Raw genomic sequence first — 15,263 nt, 5'->3', positions numbered from 1 at the left:
GTCACCCCCATGGTACCGGTGTCACCCCCACGGTACCGGTGTCCCCACCTCAGTACCGGTGTCACCCCCACGGTACCGGTGTTACCCCCACGGTACCGGTGTCCCCACCTTGGTACCGGTGTAACCCCCACGGTACCGGCGTCCCCACCTTGGTACCGGTGTCACCCCCACGGTACCGGTGTCCCCACCTCAGTACCGGTGTCACCCCCACGGTACCGGTGTCCCCACCTCGGTACCGGTGTCACCCCCACGGTACCGGTGTCACCCCCACGGTACCGGTGTCCCCACCTCAGTACCGGTGTCACCCCCACGGTACCGGCGTCACCCCCCTCGGTACTGGTGTCACCCCCCCGGTACCGGTCGCCTCCCCGTGCTGGTGTCACCCCCCCGGTGCCGGTGTCCCCCCCTGGGTACCGGTGTCCCCCCCCCCGGTACCGGTCGCCCCCCCCCCGGTGCCGGTGGCCCGGCCGCGTGCCCGCCGCGCACGCACGTGGGTGCCGCCCCGCCCCGCCCCGCGCGCCCCGCGCCTGCGCAGCGGCGCGGCCGAGGGCTCCCCCCGCCCCCCCCCCGCCCGTCAATCACCGCCGCCGGCGCGCGCCCCCCCACCAATAGGAGGCGGGCGGGGGCAGCGGCCGCGCGCGGCGGCCCCGAGGGGACGGCGGGGGGGGGGGGGGGGAGGGGAGGCGAGGGGGCCGGTTCTTCCCCGCCGCCGCCGCCGCCGCCGCCCCCTCCCCGGCTCCGGCGCCCCCCGGGGAGCGGCAGCGCCCGGCGCGGTCGGGGGGAGCCCATCGGCACCGGCCGCGCCCCCGGAGAGCGCCCGGGCACCGCCGCCGCCGCGCAGCGCTCACCTGAGGCCGCCATCTTGGGAGCAGGCAGAGAAGGCAAAGGACCCGGATGGCGCCGTCACGTGACCACGAGCGCCCCGCCCTCCCGGGGGGCGGGGCCTGGGCGGGGCGGGCAGCGGCTGATTCTGCGCTTGGCGGCGCCGCCCGCGCCGCGATCGTGCCCTGGGGTCCCCGGGCACCCGCACCCCCGGGCAATGCACCCCCGGGCAATGCACCACGGGCACCGCACCCCCGGGCAATGCACCCCGGGCAATGCACCCCCGGGCACCGCACCCCGGGCACCGCACCCCGGGCAATGCACCCCCGGGCAATGCACCCCGGGCAATGCACCCCCGGGCAATGCACCCCGGGCACCGGCACCCCCGGGCACCCGCACCCCCGGGCACTGCACCCCGGGCACTGCACCCCCAGGCAATGCACCCCCGGGCAATGCACCACGGGCACCGCACCCCGGGCACCGCACCCCGGGCACCGGCACCCCCGGGCAATGCACCCCCGGGCAATGCACCCCGGGCAATGCACCCCCGGGCAATGCACCACGGGCACCGGCACCCCCGGGCAATGCACCCCCGGGCAATGCACCCCCGGGCAATGCACCACGGGCAATGCACCACGGGCAATGCACCCCCGGGCAATGCACCACGGGCAATGCACCACGGGCAATGCACCCCCGGGCAATGCACCCCCGGGCAATGCACCCCGGGCACCGCACCCCGGGCACCGGCACCCCCGGGCAATGCACCCCCGGGCAATGCACCCCGGGCAATGCACCCCCGGGCAATGCACCACGGGCAATGCACCCCCGGGCAATGCACCCCCGGGCAATGCACCACGGGCACCGCACCCCGGGCACCGGCACCCCCGGGCAATGCACCCCGGGCACCGCACCCCGGGCACCGGCACCCCCGGGCAATGCACCACGGGCACCGCACCCCCGGGCACCGGCACCCCCGGGCAATGCACCCCGGGCACCGGCACCCCCGGGCACCCGCACCCCCGGGCACTGCACCCCGGGCACTGCACCCCCAGGCAATGCACCCCCGGGCAATGCACCCCGGGCACCGCACCCCCGGGCACCGCACCACGGGCACCGCACCACGGGCACCGCACCGGCACCCCGGGCACCGCACCACGGGCACCGCACCCCAGGGAAATGCACCCGCACTCCCCCCCGGCACCGCACCCCGGGCACCCGCACCCCCGGGCACCGCACCCCGGGCAATGCACCCCCGGGCACCGGCACCCCGGGCAATGCACCCCCGGGCAATGCACCCCAGGGAAATGCACCCGCACTCCCCCCCGGCACCGCACCACGGGCACACGCACCCCCGGGCAATGCACCCCATGCAATGCACACGCACCCCCGTGCGATGTACCCGCACCCCGTGCGATGCACACGCACCTCGTGCAATGTACCAGCACCCCGTGCGATGCACCCGCACCCCCGTGCAATGCACCCGCACCCCCGTGCGATGCACCCGCACCCCCGTGCAATGCACCTGCACCCCCGTGCAATGTACCAGCACCCCGTGCAATGCACCCGCACCCCACGCAGTGCACCTGCACCCCCGTGCGATGCACCTGCATCCCCGTGCGATGCACCAGTGCACCCCGTGCGATGCACCCGCACCCCCGTGCGATGCACCCGCACCCCATGCGATGCACCCGCACCCCCGTGCAATGTACCAGCACCCCGTGCAATGCACCCGCACCCCGTGCAATGCACCCGCACCCCCGTGCGATGCACCTGCATCCCCGTGCAATGCACCAGTGCACCCCGTGCAATGCACCCGCATCCCCGTGCAATGCACCCGCACCCCGTGCGATGCACCCGCACCCCCGTGCGATGCACCTGCATCCCCGTGCAATGCACCAGTGCACCCCGTGCAATGCACCCGCATCCCCGTGCAATGCACCCGCACCCCGTGCAATGCACCAGTGCACCCCGTGCAATGCACCCGCATCCCCGTGCAATGCACCAGTGCACCCCGTGCGATGCACCCGCATCCCCGTGCAATGCACCAGTGCACCCTATGCGATGCACCCGCACCCCCGTGCAATGCACCCGCACCCCGTGCAATGCACCAGTGCACCCCGTGCAATGCACCCGCACCCCGCGCAGTGCACAGCCCCCGTGTGCGTGGCGGGGCCTCGTGCGAGGCGCTGCCCCCTCCCCGCACTCGTGCAACGCACACTCGCACCCCGCTGCACCGCGGCCTTGCACGAGGCACCCCCTGCTCGCACAGCGGCTGTGCAGGCCGAGCCGGGGCACGGCCGTGGGGCAGCGCCGTGGGGCACGGCCATGGGGCACAGCCATGGGGCACGGCCGTGGGGCACTTGCTGTGGGGCACAGCCGTGGGGCAGTGCCCTGGGTCACTTGCCCGTGGGTCACAGCTGTGGGTCACTTGCTGTGGGGCACGGCTGTGGGGCAGTGCTCTGGGTCACTTGCCCGTGGGTCACAGCTGTGGGGCGCTTGCTGTGGGGCACAGCCATGGGTCACAGCCATGGGTCACAGCTGTGGGGCACAGCCGTGGGTCACTTGCCCTTGGGTCACAGCTGTGGGGCAGCACCACAGGTCACAGCCGTGGGGTGCTTGCTGTGGGGCACGGCCGTGGGGCAGCACCACGGGTCACAGCCATGGGGCGCTTGCTGTGGGGCACAGCAGTGGGGCAGTGCTCTGGGTCACTTGCCCGTGGGTCACAGCTGTGGGGCACTTGCTGTAGGTCACAGCCACGGTTCACAGCCATGGGGCACAGCTGTGGGGCACTTGCCCGTGGGTCACAGCCATGGGTCACAGCCGTGGGGCACAGCTGTGGGTCACTTGCCCGTGGGTCACAGCCATGGGGCACTTGCTGTGGGGCACAGCCGTGGGGCAGCACCACGGGTCACAGCCGTGGGGCACAGCCACGGGGCACAGCCGTGGGGCAGCGCCGTGGGGTGCAGAGCAAACCCCCTGTCCCGTCCCATCCCGCCCCATCGCGCCCTGGCCGGCAGCGGGGCTCAGCCGCGGGACGGTGGCCGGAGCTGGGGGTGCCCCGCACAGGTGGCGAGGGGGGACGGGGACATTTTGGGGCCCCCCCAGGTGCTTTTGGGGGGCAGGAGGTGGCTCCTGGGGCCGGGGGCGGGGCCGTGCCCGTGGGGCAGCTCCGTGGGGCAGCTCCGTGGGGCAGCTCCGTGGGGACGGGGATGGGGACAGCCCCCGGCTCCCACTGGCCCCAGTGGGTGCAGCTGGTGGGGAGGAGGAAGCAGTGCTGGCCAGGGGCTGTCCGTCTGTCCTCCGCCCGTCTGTCCTCCGTCCGTCTGTCCTCTGTCCGTCTGTCCTCTGTCCGTCTGTCCTCCGTCTGTCTGTCCATCCATCCACCACCCCCCCAGCCTTGCACCCAGCCCCCATCCGTCCGTGCACTTCCCCCCGCCGACTCCTCATCCGTCCGTCCACCCGTCTGTCTGTCCGTCCGTCCCTCCACCCCTTCATCCGTCCGTCCACCCGTCTGTGCACCCCCCATCCACCCACCCCCCCATCTGTTTGTCCATCTGTCCATCCCTCCATGCATCCATCCATCTGTCCATCTACCCATCAAACCACCCACCCAGCCACCCATCTGTCCATCTGTCCGTCCGTCCCTTCATCCATCCACCCGTCCACCCAGCCACCCATCCATCCATCTGTCCGTCCATCCATCCATCCATCCATCCATCCATGCACCATGCCTGTCTGTCCACCCACCCATCCGTCCATCTGTCTGTCCATCCATCCCTTCATCCACCCACCCACCCATCTGTCCGTCCGTCCGTCCATCCCTCTGTCCATCTGTGCATCCACCCACCCACCCACCAGCATCGAAACACCCATCTGTCCACCTGTCCATCTGTCCATCCATCCATCCGTCCGTCCGCCCATCCATCCACCCGTCCATCCATCCACCTGCCCATCTGTCCATCTGTCTGTCCATCCATCCACCCACCCAGCCACCCAGCCACCTATCCGTCCATCCATCCGTCCATCCATCCATCCATCCATCCATCCATCTGTCCATCCGTCCATCCATCCATCCATCCACCCATCTGTCTGTCCATCCATCCATCCATCCATCCGTCCATCCATCCATCCATCCGTCCATCCATCCATCCATCCACCCATCTGTCCATCCATCCACCCACCCACCCACCCGTCCATCTGTCTGTCCATCCGTCCCTCCGTCCAGCTGTGCATCCGTCCATCCATCCTTTAATGCATCCACCCATCTCTGTCCATCTGTCCACCCACCCACCCGTCCATCCGTCTGTCCATCCATCCACCCACCAACCCACCCAAGCCACCCATCCGTCTGTCCGTCCATCCATCCATCCATCCATCCATCAACCCATCTGTCCATCTGTCTGTCCATCCATCCCTTCATCCATCCACCCATCCATCTGTCTGTCCATCCATCCACCCACCCACCCATCCATCCATGTGTCCGTCTGTCCATCCATCCCTTCATGCACCCACCCACCCGTCCATCTGTCCATCCACCCACCAGCGTCAAACCACCCATCTGTCCATCTGTCTGTCCATCCATCCATCCAAGCCTTCATCCACCCACCCATCTCTGTCCATCTGTCCATCCACCCATCTGTCCATCTGTCCATCCATCCCTTCATCCACCCATCCATCCATCTGTGCATCCATCCACCCACCCACCAGCATCAAACCACCCATCTGTCCATCTGTCTGTCCATCCGTCCCTCCGTCCAGCTGTGCATCCATCCACCCATCCTTTAATGCATCCACCCATCTCTGTCCATCTGTCCACCCACCCATCCATCCATGTGTCCGTCTGTCCATCCATCCCTTCATGCACCCACCCACCCGTCCATATGTCCATCCACCCACCAGCATCAAACCACCCATCTGTCCATCTGTCTGTCCATCCATCCATCCAAGCCTTCATCCATCCACCCATCTCTGTCCATCTGTCCATCCACCCATCTGTCCATGTCTGTCCGTCCATCCGTCCGCCCACCCACCCATCTGTCCACGTCTGTCCATCCATCCAAGCCTTCATCCATCCACCCATCTCTGTCCGTCTGTCCACCCACCCACCCATCTGTCCATCTGTCTGTCCATCCATCCGTCCGCCCACCCACCCATCTGTCCATCTGTCCGTCCATCCATCCCTTCATCCATCCACCTGTCTGTCCACCCGCCCACCCCCTACCCGTCCATCTGTCCATCCACCCACCAGCATCAAACCACCCACCCACCCGTCCGTCTGTCCGTCCGTCCATCCGTCCCTCCCCCTGCCTGCCCCCCCCAGCCCCGCCCCCAAGGAGGCACCGGCACAGAACATCGGGGGGGCTCGGCCGCTTTATTGGGGGGCGCCGGGGGGCTCAGAGCTGCCGCCCCTTCCCCTCCTTGGTGACCACCACCGTCACCCCCGTGCCCTCCGCCATCTTCTGCGCGGCGGCGGCGGCGGCGGCGGCGCTCTCCGTCTCCAGGGCGTCCTGCAGGCTGCGGGCGGGGGCGGGCGCTGAGGGTGCTGGGGGGTCCCGGGGGGCTCCCGGGGTCCCCCCGCCCGGCTCCCGTCGGAGGGGCCCCCCCTTCCCCGCGTCCTGGGGATGCTCATCCCGGCTGGATGCCACCGCTGTCCCCTCCCTGTCCCCAGGGCATCCCGATGGATGGGACCTGGACATCCCAGCACCCGGGGCTCATCCCGGCTGGATGCCACCGCTGTCCCCAGGGCATCCCGATGGATGGAGCTTGGACGTACCATCACCCGGGGCTCATCCCCACCAGCTGCCACCGCTGTCCCCAGGGTATCCCAATGGATGGGACCCGGGTATCCCAGCACCCGGGGCTCATCCCAGCTGGATGCCACCGCTGTCCCCTTCCCGCCCCAAGCCCACCCTTCCCGACGGGGCCGGGACGTCCCACCCCCGGTGCCTCACCCCCTCCGCCCCCTCTACCTGAACTCCTCTCCGCCTTCCAGCAGCTGCCGGTAGGTCGCGATCTCCACCTCCAGCTTGTCCTTGACATTGAGCAGCGCCTGGTGCTCCTCGGCCTGGCGCTGCAGCTCGTTGCGCAGCTGCAGCAGCTCCGCCTCGACGCGCAGGATCAGGCCGCCCAGCTGCTCCATCTGCACGCCGTAGCGGTTCTGCACCTCCAGCAGGTTGGCCTCCAAGCCGGCTTTCTGCGGAGCGTCGCGCCAAGGTTCGGCTCCCACCCGAGGCGGCTGGGCGGCCCCCCGTGGGGCTGGGGGGCAGGGGGGGTCTTGGGGGGGCACCTGGTTGCGGAGGGACTCCAGGTCGATCTCCAGGGTCTGGACGGAGCGACGGAGGTCCACCAAGGTGCTGCGGGCTGTGTCGACGTCCTTGCTGCTCTGCGTGATCTCCATGGTGCTCTGCGTGATCTGGGGGGGGCACACGGGTGTGGTCTGGGGGTCGGCGCCTTGGCCCGGCCCACCACGGCCACCCCACCCCATGGAGAGGACGCGGGGGGTGACCCCACCCCGGGAAGAGCCAACCCCAAGGACCGGGGTCCCACATGGGCCTCCAGGAATGTCCCCACTGCTGCACCAGGACCCTCTTGGAGGGGGTTCCCGTTGAGGCTTGGTGTCCCCTGCGGGATAGGGGTCACCCCGGGAATGTCCCCCGTGTTGGGCCAGGACCCCCTGAAGGTCCCCACCGTGGGGCGGGGGTCACCCTGGGATGGTTCCCCCTGGGGAAGGTCCCCAGTGTTGGAGCAGGAATCCTGGGAGCAGGTCCCCACCATGGGATCAGGGTCCCCTACGGGATAGGGGTCACCCCGGGAAGGTCCCCGATGGGCCAGGACCCCCTTGGTTGTCCCCCACTGGGGCCTGGGGTCTCCTACAGGATAGGGGTCACCCCGGGCAGGTCCCCGATGTTGGGCCAGGACCCCCTTGGTTGTCCCCCACTGGGGCCTGGGGTCTCCTGCAGGATAGGGGTCACCCCGGGCAGGTCCCCGATGGGCCAGGACCCCCTTGGTTGTCCCCCACTGGGGCCTGGGGTCTCCTGCGGGATAGGGGTCACACCGGGCAGGTCCCCGATGGGCCAGGACCCCCTTGGTTGTCCCCCACTGGGGTCTAGGGTCTCCTATGGGATAGGGGTCACCCCGGGCAGGTCCCCGATGGGCCAGGACCCCCTTGGTTGTCCCCCACTGGGGCCTGGGGTCTCCTACGGGATAGGGGTCACCCCGGGAAGGTCCCCGATGGGCCAGGACCCCCTTGGTTGTCCCCCACTGGGGCCTGGGGTCTCCTGCAGGATAGGGGTCACCCCGGGCAGGTCCCCGATGGGCCAGGACCCCCTTGGTTGTCCCCCACTGGGGCCTGGGGTCTCCTACGGGATAGGGGTCACCCCGGGCAGGTCCCCGATGTTGGGCCAGGACCCCCTTGGTTGTCCCCCACTGGGGTCTAGGGTCTCCTGCGGGATAGGGGTCACCCCGGGAAGGTCCCCGATGGGCCAGGACCCCCTTGGTTGTCCCCCACTGGGGTCTAGGGTCTCCTGCGGGATAGGGGTCACCCCGGGAAGGTCCCCGATGTTGGGCCAGGACCCCCTTGGTTGTCCCCCACTGGGGACTGGGGTCTCCTACGGGATAGGGGTCACCCCGGGAAGGTCCCCGATGGGCCAGGACCCCCTTGGTTGTCCCCCACTGGGGCCTGGGGTCTCCTACGGGATAGGGGTCACCCCGGGAAGGTCCCCGATGGGCCAGGACCCCCTTGGTTGTCCCCCACTGGGGTCTAGGGTCTCCTGCGGGATAGGGGTCACCCCGGGAAGGTCCCCGATGTTGGGCCAGGACCCCCTTGGTTGTCCCCCACTGGGGCCTGGGGTCTCCTACGGGATAGGGGTCACCCCGGGAAGGTCCCCGATGGGCCAGGACCCCCTTGGTTGTCCCCCACTGGGGTCTAGGGTCTCCTGCGGGATAGGGGTCACCCCGGGAAGGTCCCCGATGTTGGGCCAGGACCCCCTTGGTTGTCCCCCACTGGGGCCTGGGGTCTCCTACGGGATAGGGGTCACCCCGGGCAGGTCCCCGATGTTGGGCCAGGACCCCCTTGGTTGTCCCCCACTGGGGTCTAGGGTCTCCTGCGGGATAGGGGTCACCCCGGGAAGGTCCCCGATGTTGGGCCAGGACCCCCTTGGTTGTCCCCCACTGGGGTCTGGGGTCTCCTACAGGGTAGGGGTCACCCCGGGCAGGTCCCCGATGGGCCAGGACCCCCTTGGTTGTCCCCCACTGGGGTCTAGGGTCTCCTATGGGATAGGGGTCACCCCGGGCAGGTCCCCGATGGGCCAGGACCCCCGTGGTTGCCCCCCACTGGGGTCTGGGGTCTCCTACAGGATAGGGGTCACCCCGGGAAGGTCCCCGATGTTGGGCCAGGACCCCACTGGGTCACGTCCCCCTCATGGGGTGGCTTTGGGGAACACCCCTAGGTCAGACTGGGGACCCCCCCCCCCCGCATGGGGGTTCCCCCTTGTGTCAGGACCCCCAGGTGACCACCCCCTGCTTGGGGGGCTGCCCCCACCTTGGCTGGACGTCCCCCAGGGAAGACGCCCCCAAGGAGCATCCCCCCCCATCGCCTGGGGACCACCGGGCCCCCCCGAGGCGCAGGTTTGCGGGGGGGGGGTTGGACCCACCTGCTGCCCCCATTGCTTCTCCAGGTCGTCCAGGTTCTTCTGGGCCAGGGCGTCGTACTGCGCCCGGATCTCCGCCATGATCTTGCCCAGGTCCTGCGACTTGGGCGCGTCCACCTCCACCGTCAACGCCGAGTTGGAGACCTGGGCCTGGAGGCTCTTCACCTCCTGGGGTCAGCGAGGGGCTGGCGTCAGCGCGGGGCCCCCGCCGGCCCCGGCTCCCCCCCCGGCTCCGTCCCCACCTCCTCGTGGTTCTTCTTCATGAAGATGAGCTCCTCCTTGAGGGACTCGATCTCCCCCTCCAGCTGCAGCCGGGTCATGTTGGTGTCATCGATGACCTTGCGCAGCCCCGCGATGTCGTTGTCCACCGAGATGCGGATGGCCAGCTCCGCCTCGTACCTGGGGGCGCGGCGCGGAGCGGCTCCAGCCCCGGATCTGTCCCTGTCCCCGTCCCCGTCCCCGTGCCCGTGCCCAGCCCTGTCCCCATCCCCATCCCCATCCCATCCCCATCCCCGTCCCCATCCCCATCCCCATCCTCATCCCCATCCCATCCCCATCCGCATCCCCATCCCATCCCCATCCCTGTCCCCATCCCCATCCCCATCCCCGTCCCCATCCCATCCCCATCCCCGTCCCCATCCCATCACATTCCCATCCCATCTCCATCCCATCCCCATCCCCATCCCATCGCATCCCCATCCCTGTCCCCATCCCCATCCCCATCCCCATCCCATCCCCATCCCCATCCCCATCCCATCGCATTCCCATCCCATCCCCATCCCATCCCCATCCCCGTCCCCATCCCCGTCCCCATCCTCATCCCCATCCCATCCCCATCCGCATCCCCATCCCATCCCCATCCCTGTCCCCATCCCCATCCCCATCCCCATCCCATCCCCATCCCCATCCCATCCCCGTCCCCATCCCCATCCCCATCCCATCCCCATCCCCGTCCCCATCCCATCGCATTCCCATCCCATCTCCATCCCATCCCCATCCCCATCCCATCGCATCCCCATCCCTGTCCCCATCCCCATCCCCATCCCCATCCCCATCCCATCCCCATCCCCATCCCCATCCCATCGCATTCCCATCCCATCCCATCCCATCCCATCCCCATCCCCATCCCTATACCCATCCCATCCCCATCTGTGTTCTTATCCCTGTCCCATCCCCCTCCTCATCCTCATCTCCATCTCCAACCCCATCCAATCCCATCCCAACCCCATCCCATCCCCGTCCCCATCCTGTGATTGTCCCCATCTATGTTCTTATCCCTGTCGCGTCCCTGTTGCCATCCCCATCCCCGTCCCCATCCCCATCCCTATTCCCATCCCTATCCCCATCCCTGTCCTTGTCCCTGTCCCCATCCCTGTCCTCTGCCCCCATTTCCACTCCCGTTTCCATCCTTGTCCCTGTCTCCATTCCTGTCCTTTCTCCATCCACAACCTCATCCCTGTGCCCACCCCTATTCCCATCCTCATTCCTATTCCCAAACCAATTCCCACCCCCATTCCCATCCCCGTCCCCAATTTCATTCCTATTCCCATCCTCGTCCCCAACACCATTCCCATTTCCATCCCCATTCCCAGCCCTATTCCCATTCCGATCCCCATTCTCATCCCCATTCCAACCCATAACTTTCCCATTCCCATCCCCACCACCATCCCCATTCCCAACCCTGTTCCCATCCCACCCCCATTCCCCATCTCCGTCCCCATTCCCAACCCCATTCCCATCCCTGTCCCCATTCCCATCCCCATCCCTGTCCCCATTCCCATCCCACCCCCATTCCCCATCTCCATCCCCATTCCCAACCCTATTCCCAACCCCTTCTCTGTCCCCATCCCTGTTCCCATACCCATCTCCGTCCCCATCCCCATTCCCATCCCACCCCTATTCCCCATCTCTGTCCCTATTCCCAACCCCATTCCCCATCCCCATCCCCATCCCTGTCCCCGTTCCCATCCCACCCCATTCCCCATTTCCATCCCCATTCCCAACCCTGTTCCTGTCCCCATCCTCATCCCCGTTCCCATTCCCATCCCTGTTCCCATCCCACCCCCATTCCCCATCTCCGTCCCCATTCCCAACCCCATTCCCCATCCCTGTTCCCATTCCCATCCTCATCCCCGACCCCGTTCCCATCCCACCCCCATTCCCCATTTCCATCCCCATTCCCAACCCTGTTCCTGTCCCCATCCTCATCCCCGTTCCCATTCCCATCCCTGTTCCCATCCCACCCCCATTCCCCATCTCCGTCCCCATTCCCAACCCCATTCCCCATCCCTGTTCCCATTCCCATCCTCATCCCCGACCCCGTTCCCATCCCACCCCCATTCCCCATTTCCATCCCCATTCCCAACCCTGTTCCTGTCCCCATCCTCATCCCCGTTCCCATTCCCATCCCTGTTCCTATCCCACCCCCATTCCCCATTCCCGTTGCCATTCCCATCCTCATCCCTGTCCCCGTTCCCATCCCACCCCCATTCCCAACCCCATTCCCCATCCCTGTTCCCATTCCCATCCTCACCCCTGTCTCCGTCCCCATCCTACCCCCATTCCCCATCCCTGTTTCCATCCCCACCTCCGTCCCCATCCTCATCCCCATTCCCATCCCACCCCCATTCCCCATCTCCGTCCCCATTCCCAACCCCATCCCCATTCCCATTCCCAGCCCGCCGCCATTCCCCGTCCCCATCCCCATTCCCACCCCCGTTCCCGCCCCCATTCCCCGTCCCCATCCCCATTCCCACCCCCGTTCCCGCCCCCATTCCCCGTCCCCATCCCCGTTCCCACCCCACCGCCATTCCCAACCCCATTCCCCATTCCCACCCCCATTCCCACCCCCATTCCCCGTCCCCATCCCTGTTCCCATTCCCACCCCCATTCCCCATCCCCATCCCCGTTCCCACCCCCATTCCCACCCCGCCGCCATTCCCACCCCCATTCCCCATTCCCACCCCCATTCCCACCCCCATTCCCACCCCCATTCCCTGTCCCCATCCCCATTCCCACCCTGCTGCCATTCCCACCCCCATTCCCCGTTCCCACCCCCATTCCCACCCTGCTGCCATTCCCCACCCCATTCCCCATTCCCACCCCCATTCCCACCCCCATTCCCACCCCCATTCCCCATTCCCACCCCCATTCCCACCCCCATTCCCTGTCCCCACCCCCATTCCCACCCTGCTGCCATTCCCACCCCCATTCCCCATTCCCACCCCCATTCCCACCCCCATTCCCTGTCCCCACCCCCATTCCCACCCTGCTGCCATTCCCACCCCCATTCCCCATTCCCACCCCCATTCCCACCCTCATTCCAAACCCCATTCCCCATTCCCACCCCCATTCCCCATTCCTACCCCCATTCCCACCCCCATTCCCCATTCCCACCCCCATTCCCACCCCCATTCCCCGTCCCCATTCCCCATTCCCACCCCCATTCCCACCCCCATTCCCACCCCCATTCCCCGTCCCCATTCCCCATTCCCACCCCCATTCCCACCCCCATTCCCCGTCCCCATCCCGCCGCTGCCCCATCCCCCGCCCCTCACTTGACCCTGAAGTCGTCGGCCGCCAGCCGGGCGTTGTCGATCCGCAGCACCGCGCGCGCGTTCTCCACCGTCGCCTCGAAGATCTGCCGGGGGGGGACGGACACACGGACGCGGCCGCGTCACCCCGCCCGGGCGGGTGCCACCGCGGCGGGGGGGGGCACGCGGGGGACCCCACCCCGGAAAAGCGGCCGCGAACTGGGGTGGGGTCGCCGGGGTGGGGTCGCCGGGGTGGGGTCACCGCCGGGGTGGGGTCACCGCCGGGGTGGGGTCACTGGGGTGGGGTCGCCGGGGTGGGGTCACTGGGGTGGGGTCACCGCCGGGGTGGGGTCGCCGGGGTGGGGTCACCGCCGGGGTGGGGTCACTGGGGTGGGGTCGCCGGGGTGGGGTCACCGCCGGGGTGGGGTCACCGCCGGGGTGGGGTCGCTGGGGTGGGGTCACCGCTGGGGTGGGGTCACCACCAGGGTGGGGTCACCGCCGGGGTGGGGTCGCTGGGGTGGGGTCACCGCTGGGGTGGGGTCACCACCAGGGTGGGGTCACCGGGGTGGGGTCGCCGGGGTGGGGTCACCGCCGGGGTGGGGTCACCGCCGGGGTGGGGTCACTGGGGTGGGGTCACCGGGGTGGGGTCACCGGGGTGGGGTCACCGCCGGGGTGGGGTCACCGCCGGGGTGGGGTCACTGGGGTGGGGTCACCGCCGGGGTGGGGTCACCGCCGGGGTGGGGTCACCGCCAGGGTGGGGTCACCGGGGTGGGGTCACCGGGGCTCCCGGGCCGGCCCTGGCGACCTTCAGCCCCGCCGAGCACGTGGCGCGGGGGCCGGGGGCTGGCTCGCTGCGGCGGGCGGCGGCCCCCTCCCACGCCGCCCAGCCCCCCCGCCCCGCCGAAGCCCCCCGGGGCACGCGACCCCAACGTCGGGGACGCCCGAAGCTCCACCCGACCCCCCCGCCCGCCGCGTTAACGCTGGGCGCCCCGCGTCGACGCCTCGGGGGTCCAGGGCAGCCCGGCCCCCCGCCCCACCTTGTCCCGCAGCTCCTCGATGGCCTCCCACTGCCGGCCCCAGTCCTGGGCGCCGGGGCCTTTCCTGGCCGCGACCTCCCGGATCTGCACCTCCAGGCGCCGGTTCTCCTGCTCCAGGCTCCGCACCTTCTCCAGGTAGGTGGCCAAGCGCTCGTTGAGGTCCTGCATCGTCTCCTTCTCGTTGGCCACCACGCCAGAACCCGAAAAGGCCACGCTGGCCCCCAACCCCACCCCGTAGCCGCCTCCAGAGCTGCCCAAGCTGGTGGCGCGGGTGACGGAGACGCGGGAGCCCGTGCCCCCCGCCCCGGCGTAGACGCTGGCCGCGCTGCTCAGCGGGGCGAAGCGATGGCCAGAGCCGATGCCGCCGGAGCTGGCACCGCGGCGGTAGGAGCTGGAGTAGACGGTGCTGCAGGAGTAGCTCATGGCGACGGCGACGGCACGGGAGCGACGGCGGCGGCACGGGAGCGGCGGTGGAGCTGGACGGACGGGCGGACGGACGGGCGGATGGACGGGCGAGATTTATAGCCGGGAGCGGCGGGGAGGGCGGCCCCACGGCACCTCCCCACGGCCCCGCTCCCGGCCCCTGCGCACCCAGGAAGGTGGGGCCGGATCCAGCCCATGGCTTTTGTTCCTGCGGGGTGCAGGGCAGAAGGACGGGGCTCAGCCCCATAAGCTGTGGGGTGCAGGGCAGAAGGACGGGGCTCAGCCCCATAACCTGTGGGGTGCAGGGCCATGGGACAGGGCTCAGCCCCATAACCTGTGGGGTGCAGGGCCGTGGGACAGGGCTCAGCCCCATAACCTGTGGGGTGCAGGGCAGAAGGACGGGGCTCAGCCCCATAACCTGTGGGGTGCAGGGCCGTGGGACAGGGCTCAGCCCCATAAGCTGTGGGGTGCAGGGCAGAAGGACGGGGCTCAGCCCCATAACCCATGGGGTGTAGGGCTGTAGGATGGTGCTCAGCCCCATAACCTGTGGGGTGCAGGGCCGTGGGACGGGGCTCAGCCCCACACATTTTGGGGGCCCCCCCGGCTCCAGCTCTCCCCACCATTGCACACCAGCCCCACATCACCCCACTGATCCCTGCCCCCCATTGCCGGGGTTCGCGGGTGGGCCCGGCTGTGCCGGAGACCCCGGGGCTGGGACCCGCGGGGGCCCCCCTGGGGCGGGGGTCGCTGCGTGGCCCCGTGGGGCAGCCCCGGCCCAATCGGCTCCAGGGACCCTGCCT

General features: G+C 69.2%; 2 protein-coding genes across 2 annotated transcripts in view; one reads left to right on the top strand and one right to left on the bottom strand.

The window, feature by feature from the left end:
* The window catches only part of CSAD (cysteine sulfinic acid decarboxylase), a 10,794-nt gene extending 9,883 nt beyond the window's left edge, over nt 1–911 (top strand). Inside the window, 1 exon segment of the mRNA XM_075724868.1 lies at nt 873–911. Within this exon segment, the coding sequence (XP_075580983.1) occupies nt 873–911 (39 nt within the window).
* A 5,304-nt stretch (nt 912–6,215) lies between these two features.
* On the bottom strand, nt 6,216–14,653 carry KRT18 (keratin 18). Its single transcript, XM_075724863.1, has 7 exons — nt 14,041–14,653; nt 13,028–13,110; nt 9,713–9,869; nt 9,474–9,638; nt 7,109–7,234; nt 6,792–7,015; nt 6,216–6,336 (listed from the first exon to the last, which is right to left on the bottom strand). Exons 1-7 carry the CDS (start codon nt 14,461–14,463, stop codon nt 6,216–6,218), a joined length of 1,299 nt encoding a protein of 432 aa, XP_075580978.1. The 5' UTR covers nt 14,464–14,653.
* Nucleotides 14,654–15,263: the final 610 nt, after the last annotated feature.

This window comes from Pelecanus crispus, chromosome 26 (genome assembly GCF_030463565.1).
Source record: "Pelecanus crispus isolate bPelCri1 chromosome 26, bPelCri1.pri, whole genome shotgun sequence".
Taxonomy (NCBI): Eukaryota; Metazoa; Chordata; class Aves; order Pelecaniformes; family Pelecanidae; genus Pelecanus; species Pelecanus crispus.
The sequence above is the reverse complement of the archived record's forward strand: the minus strand, read 5'-3'. Positions and strand labels throughout refer to the sequence as shown.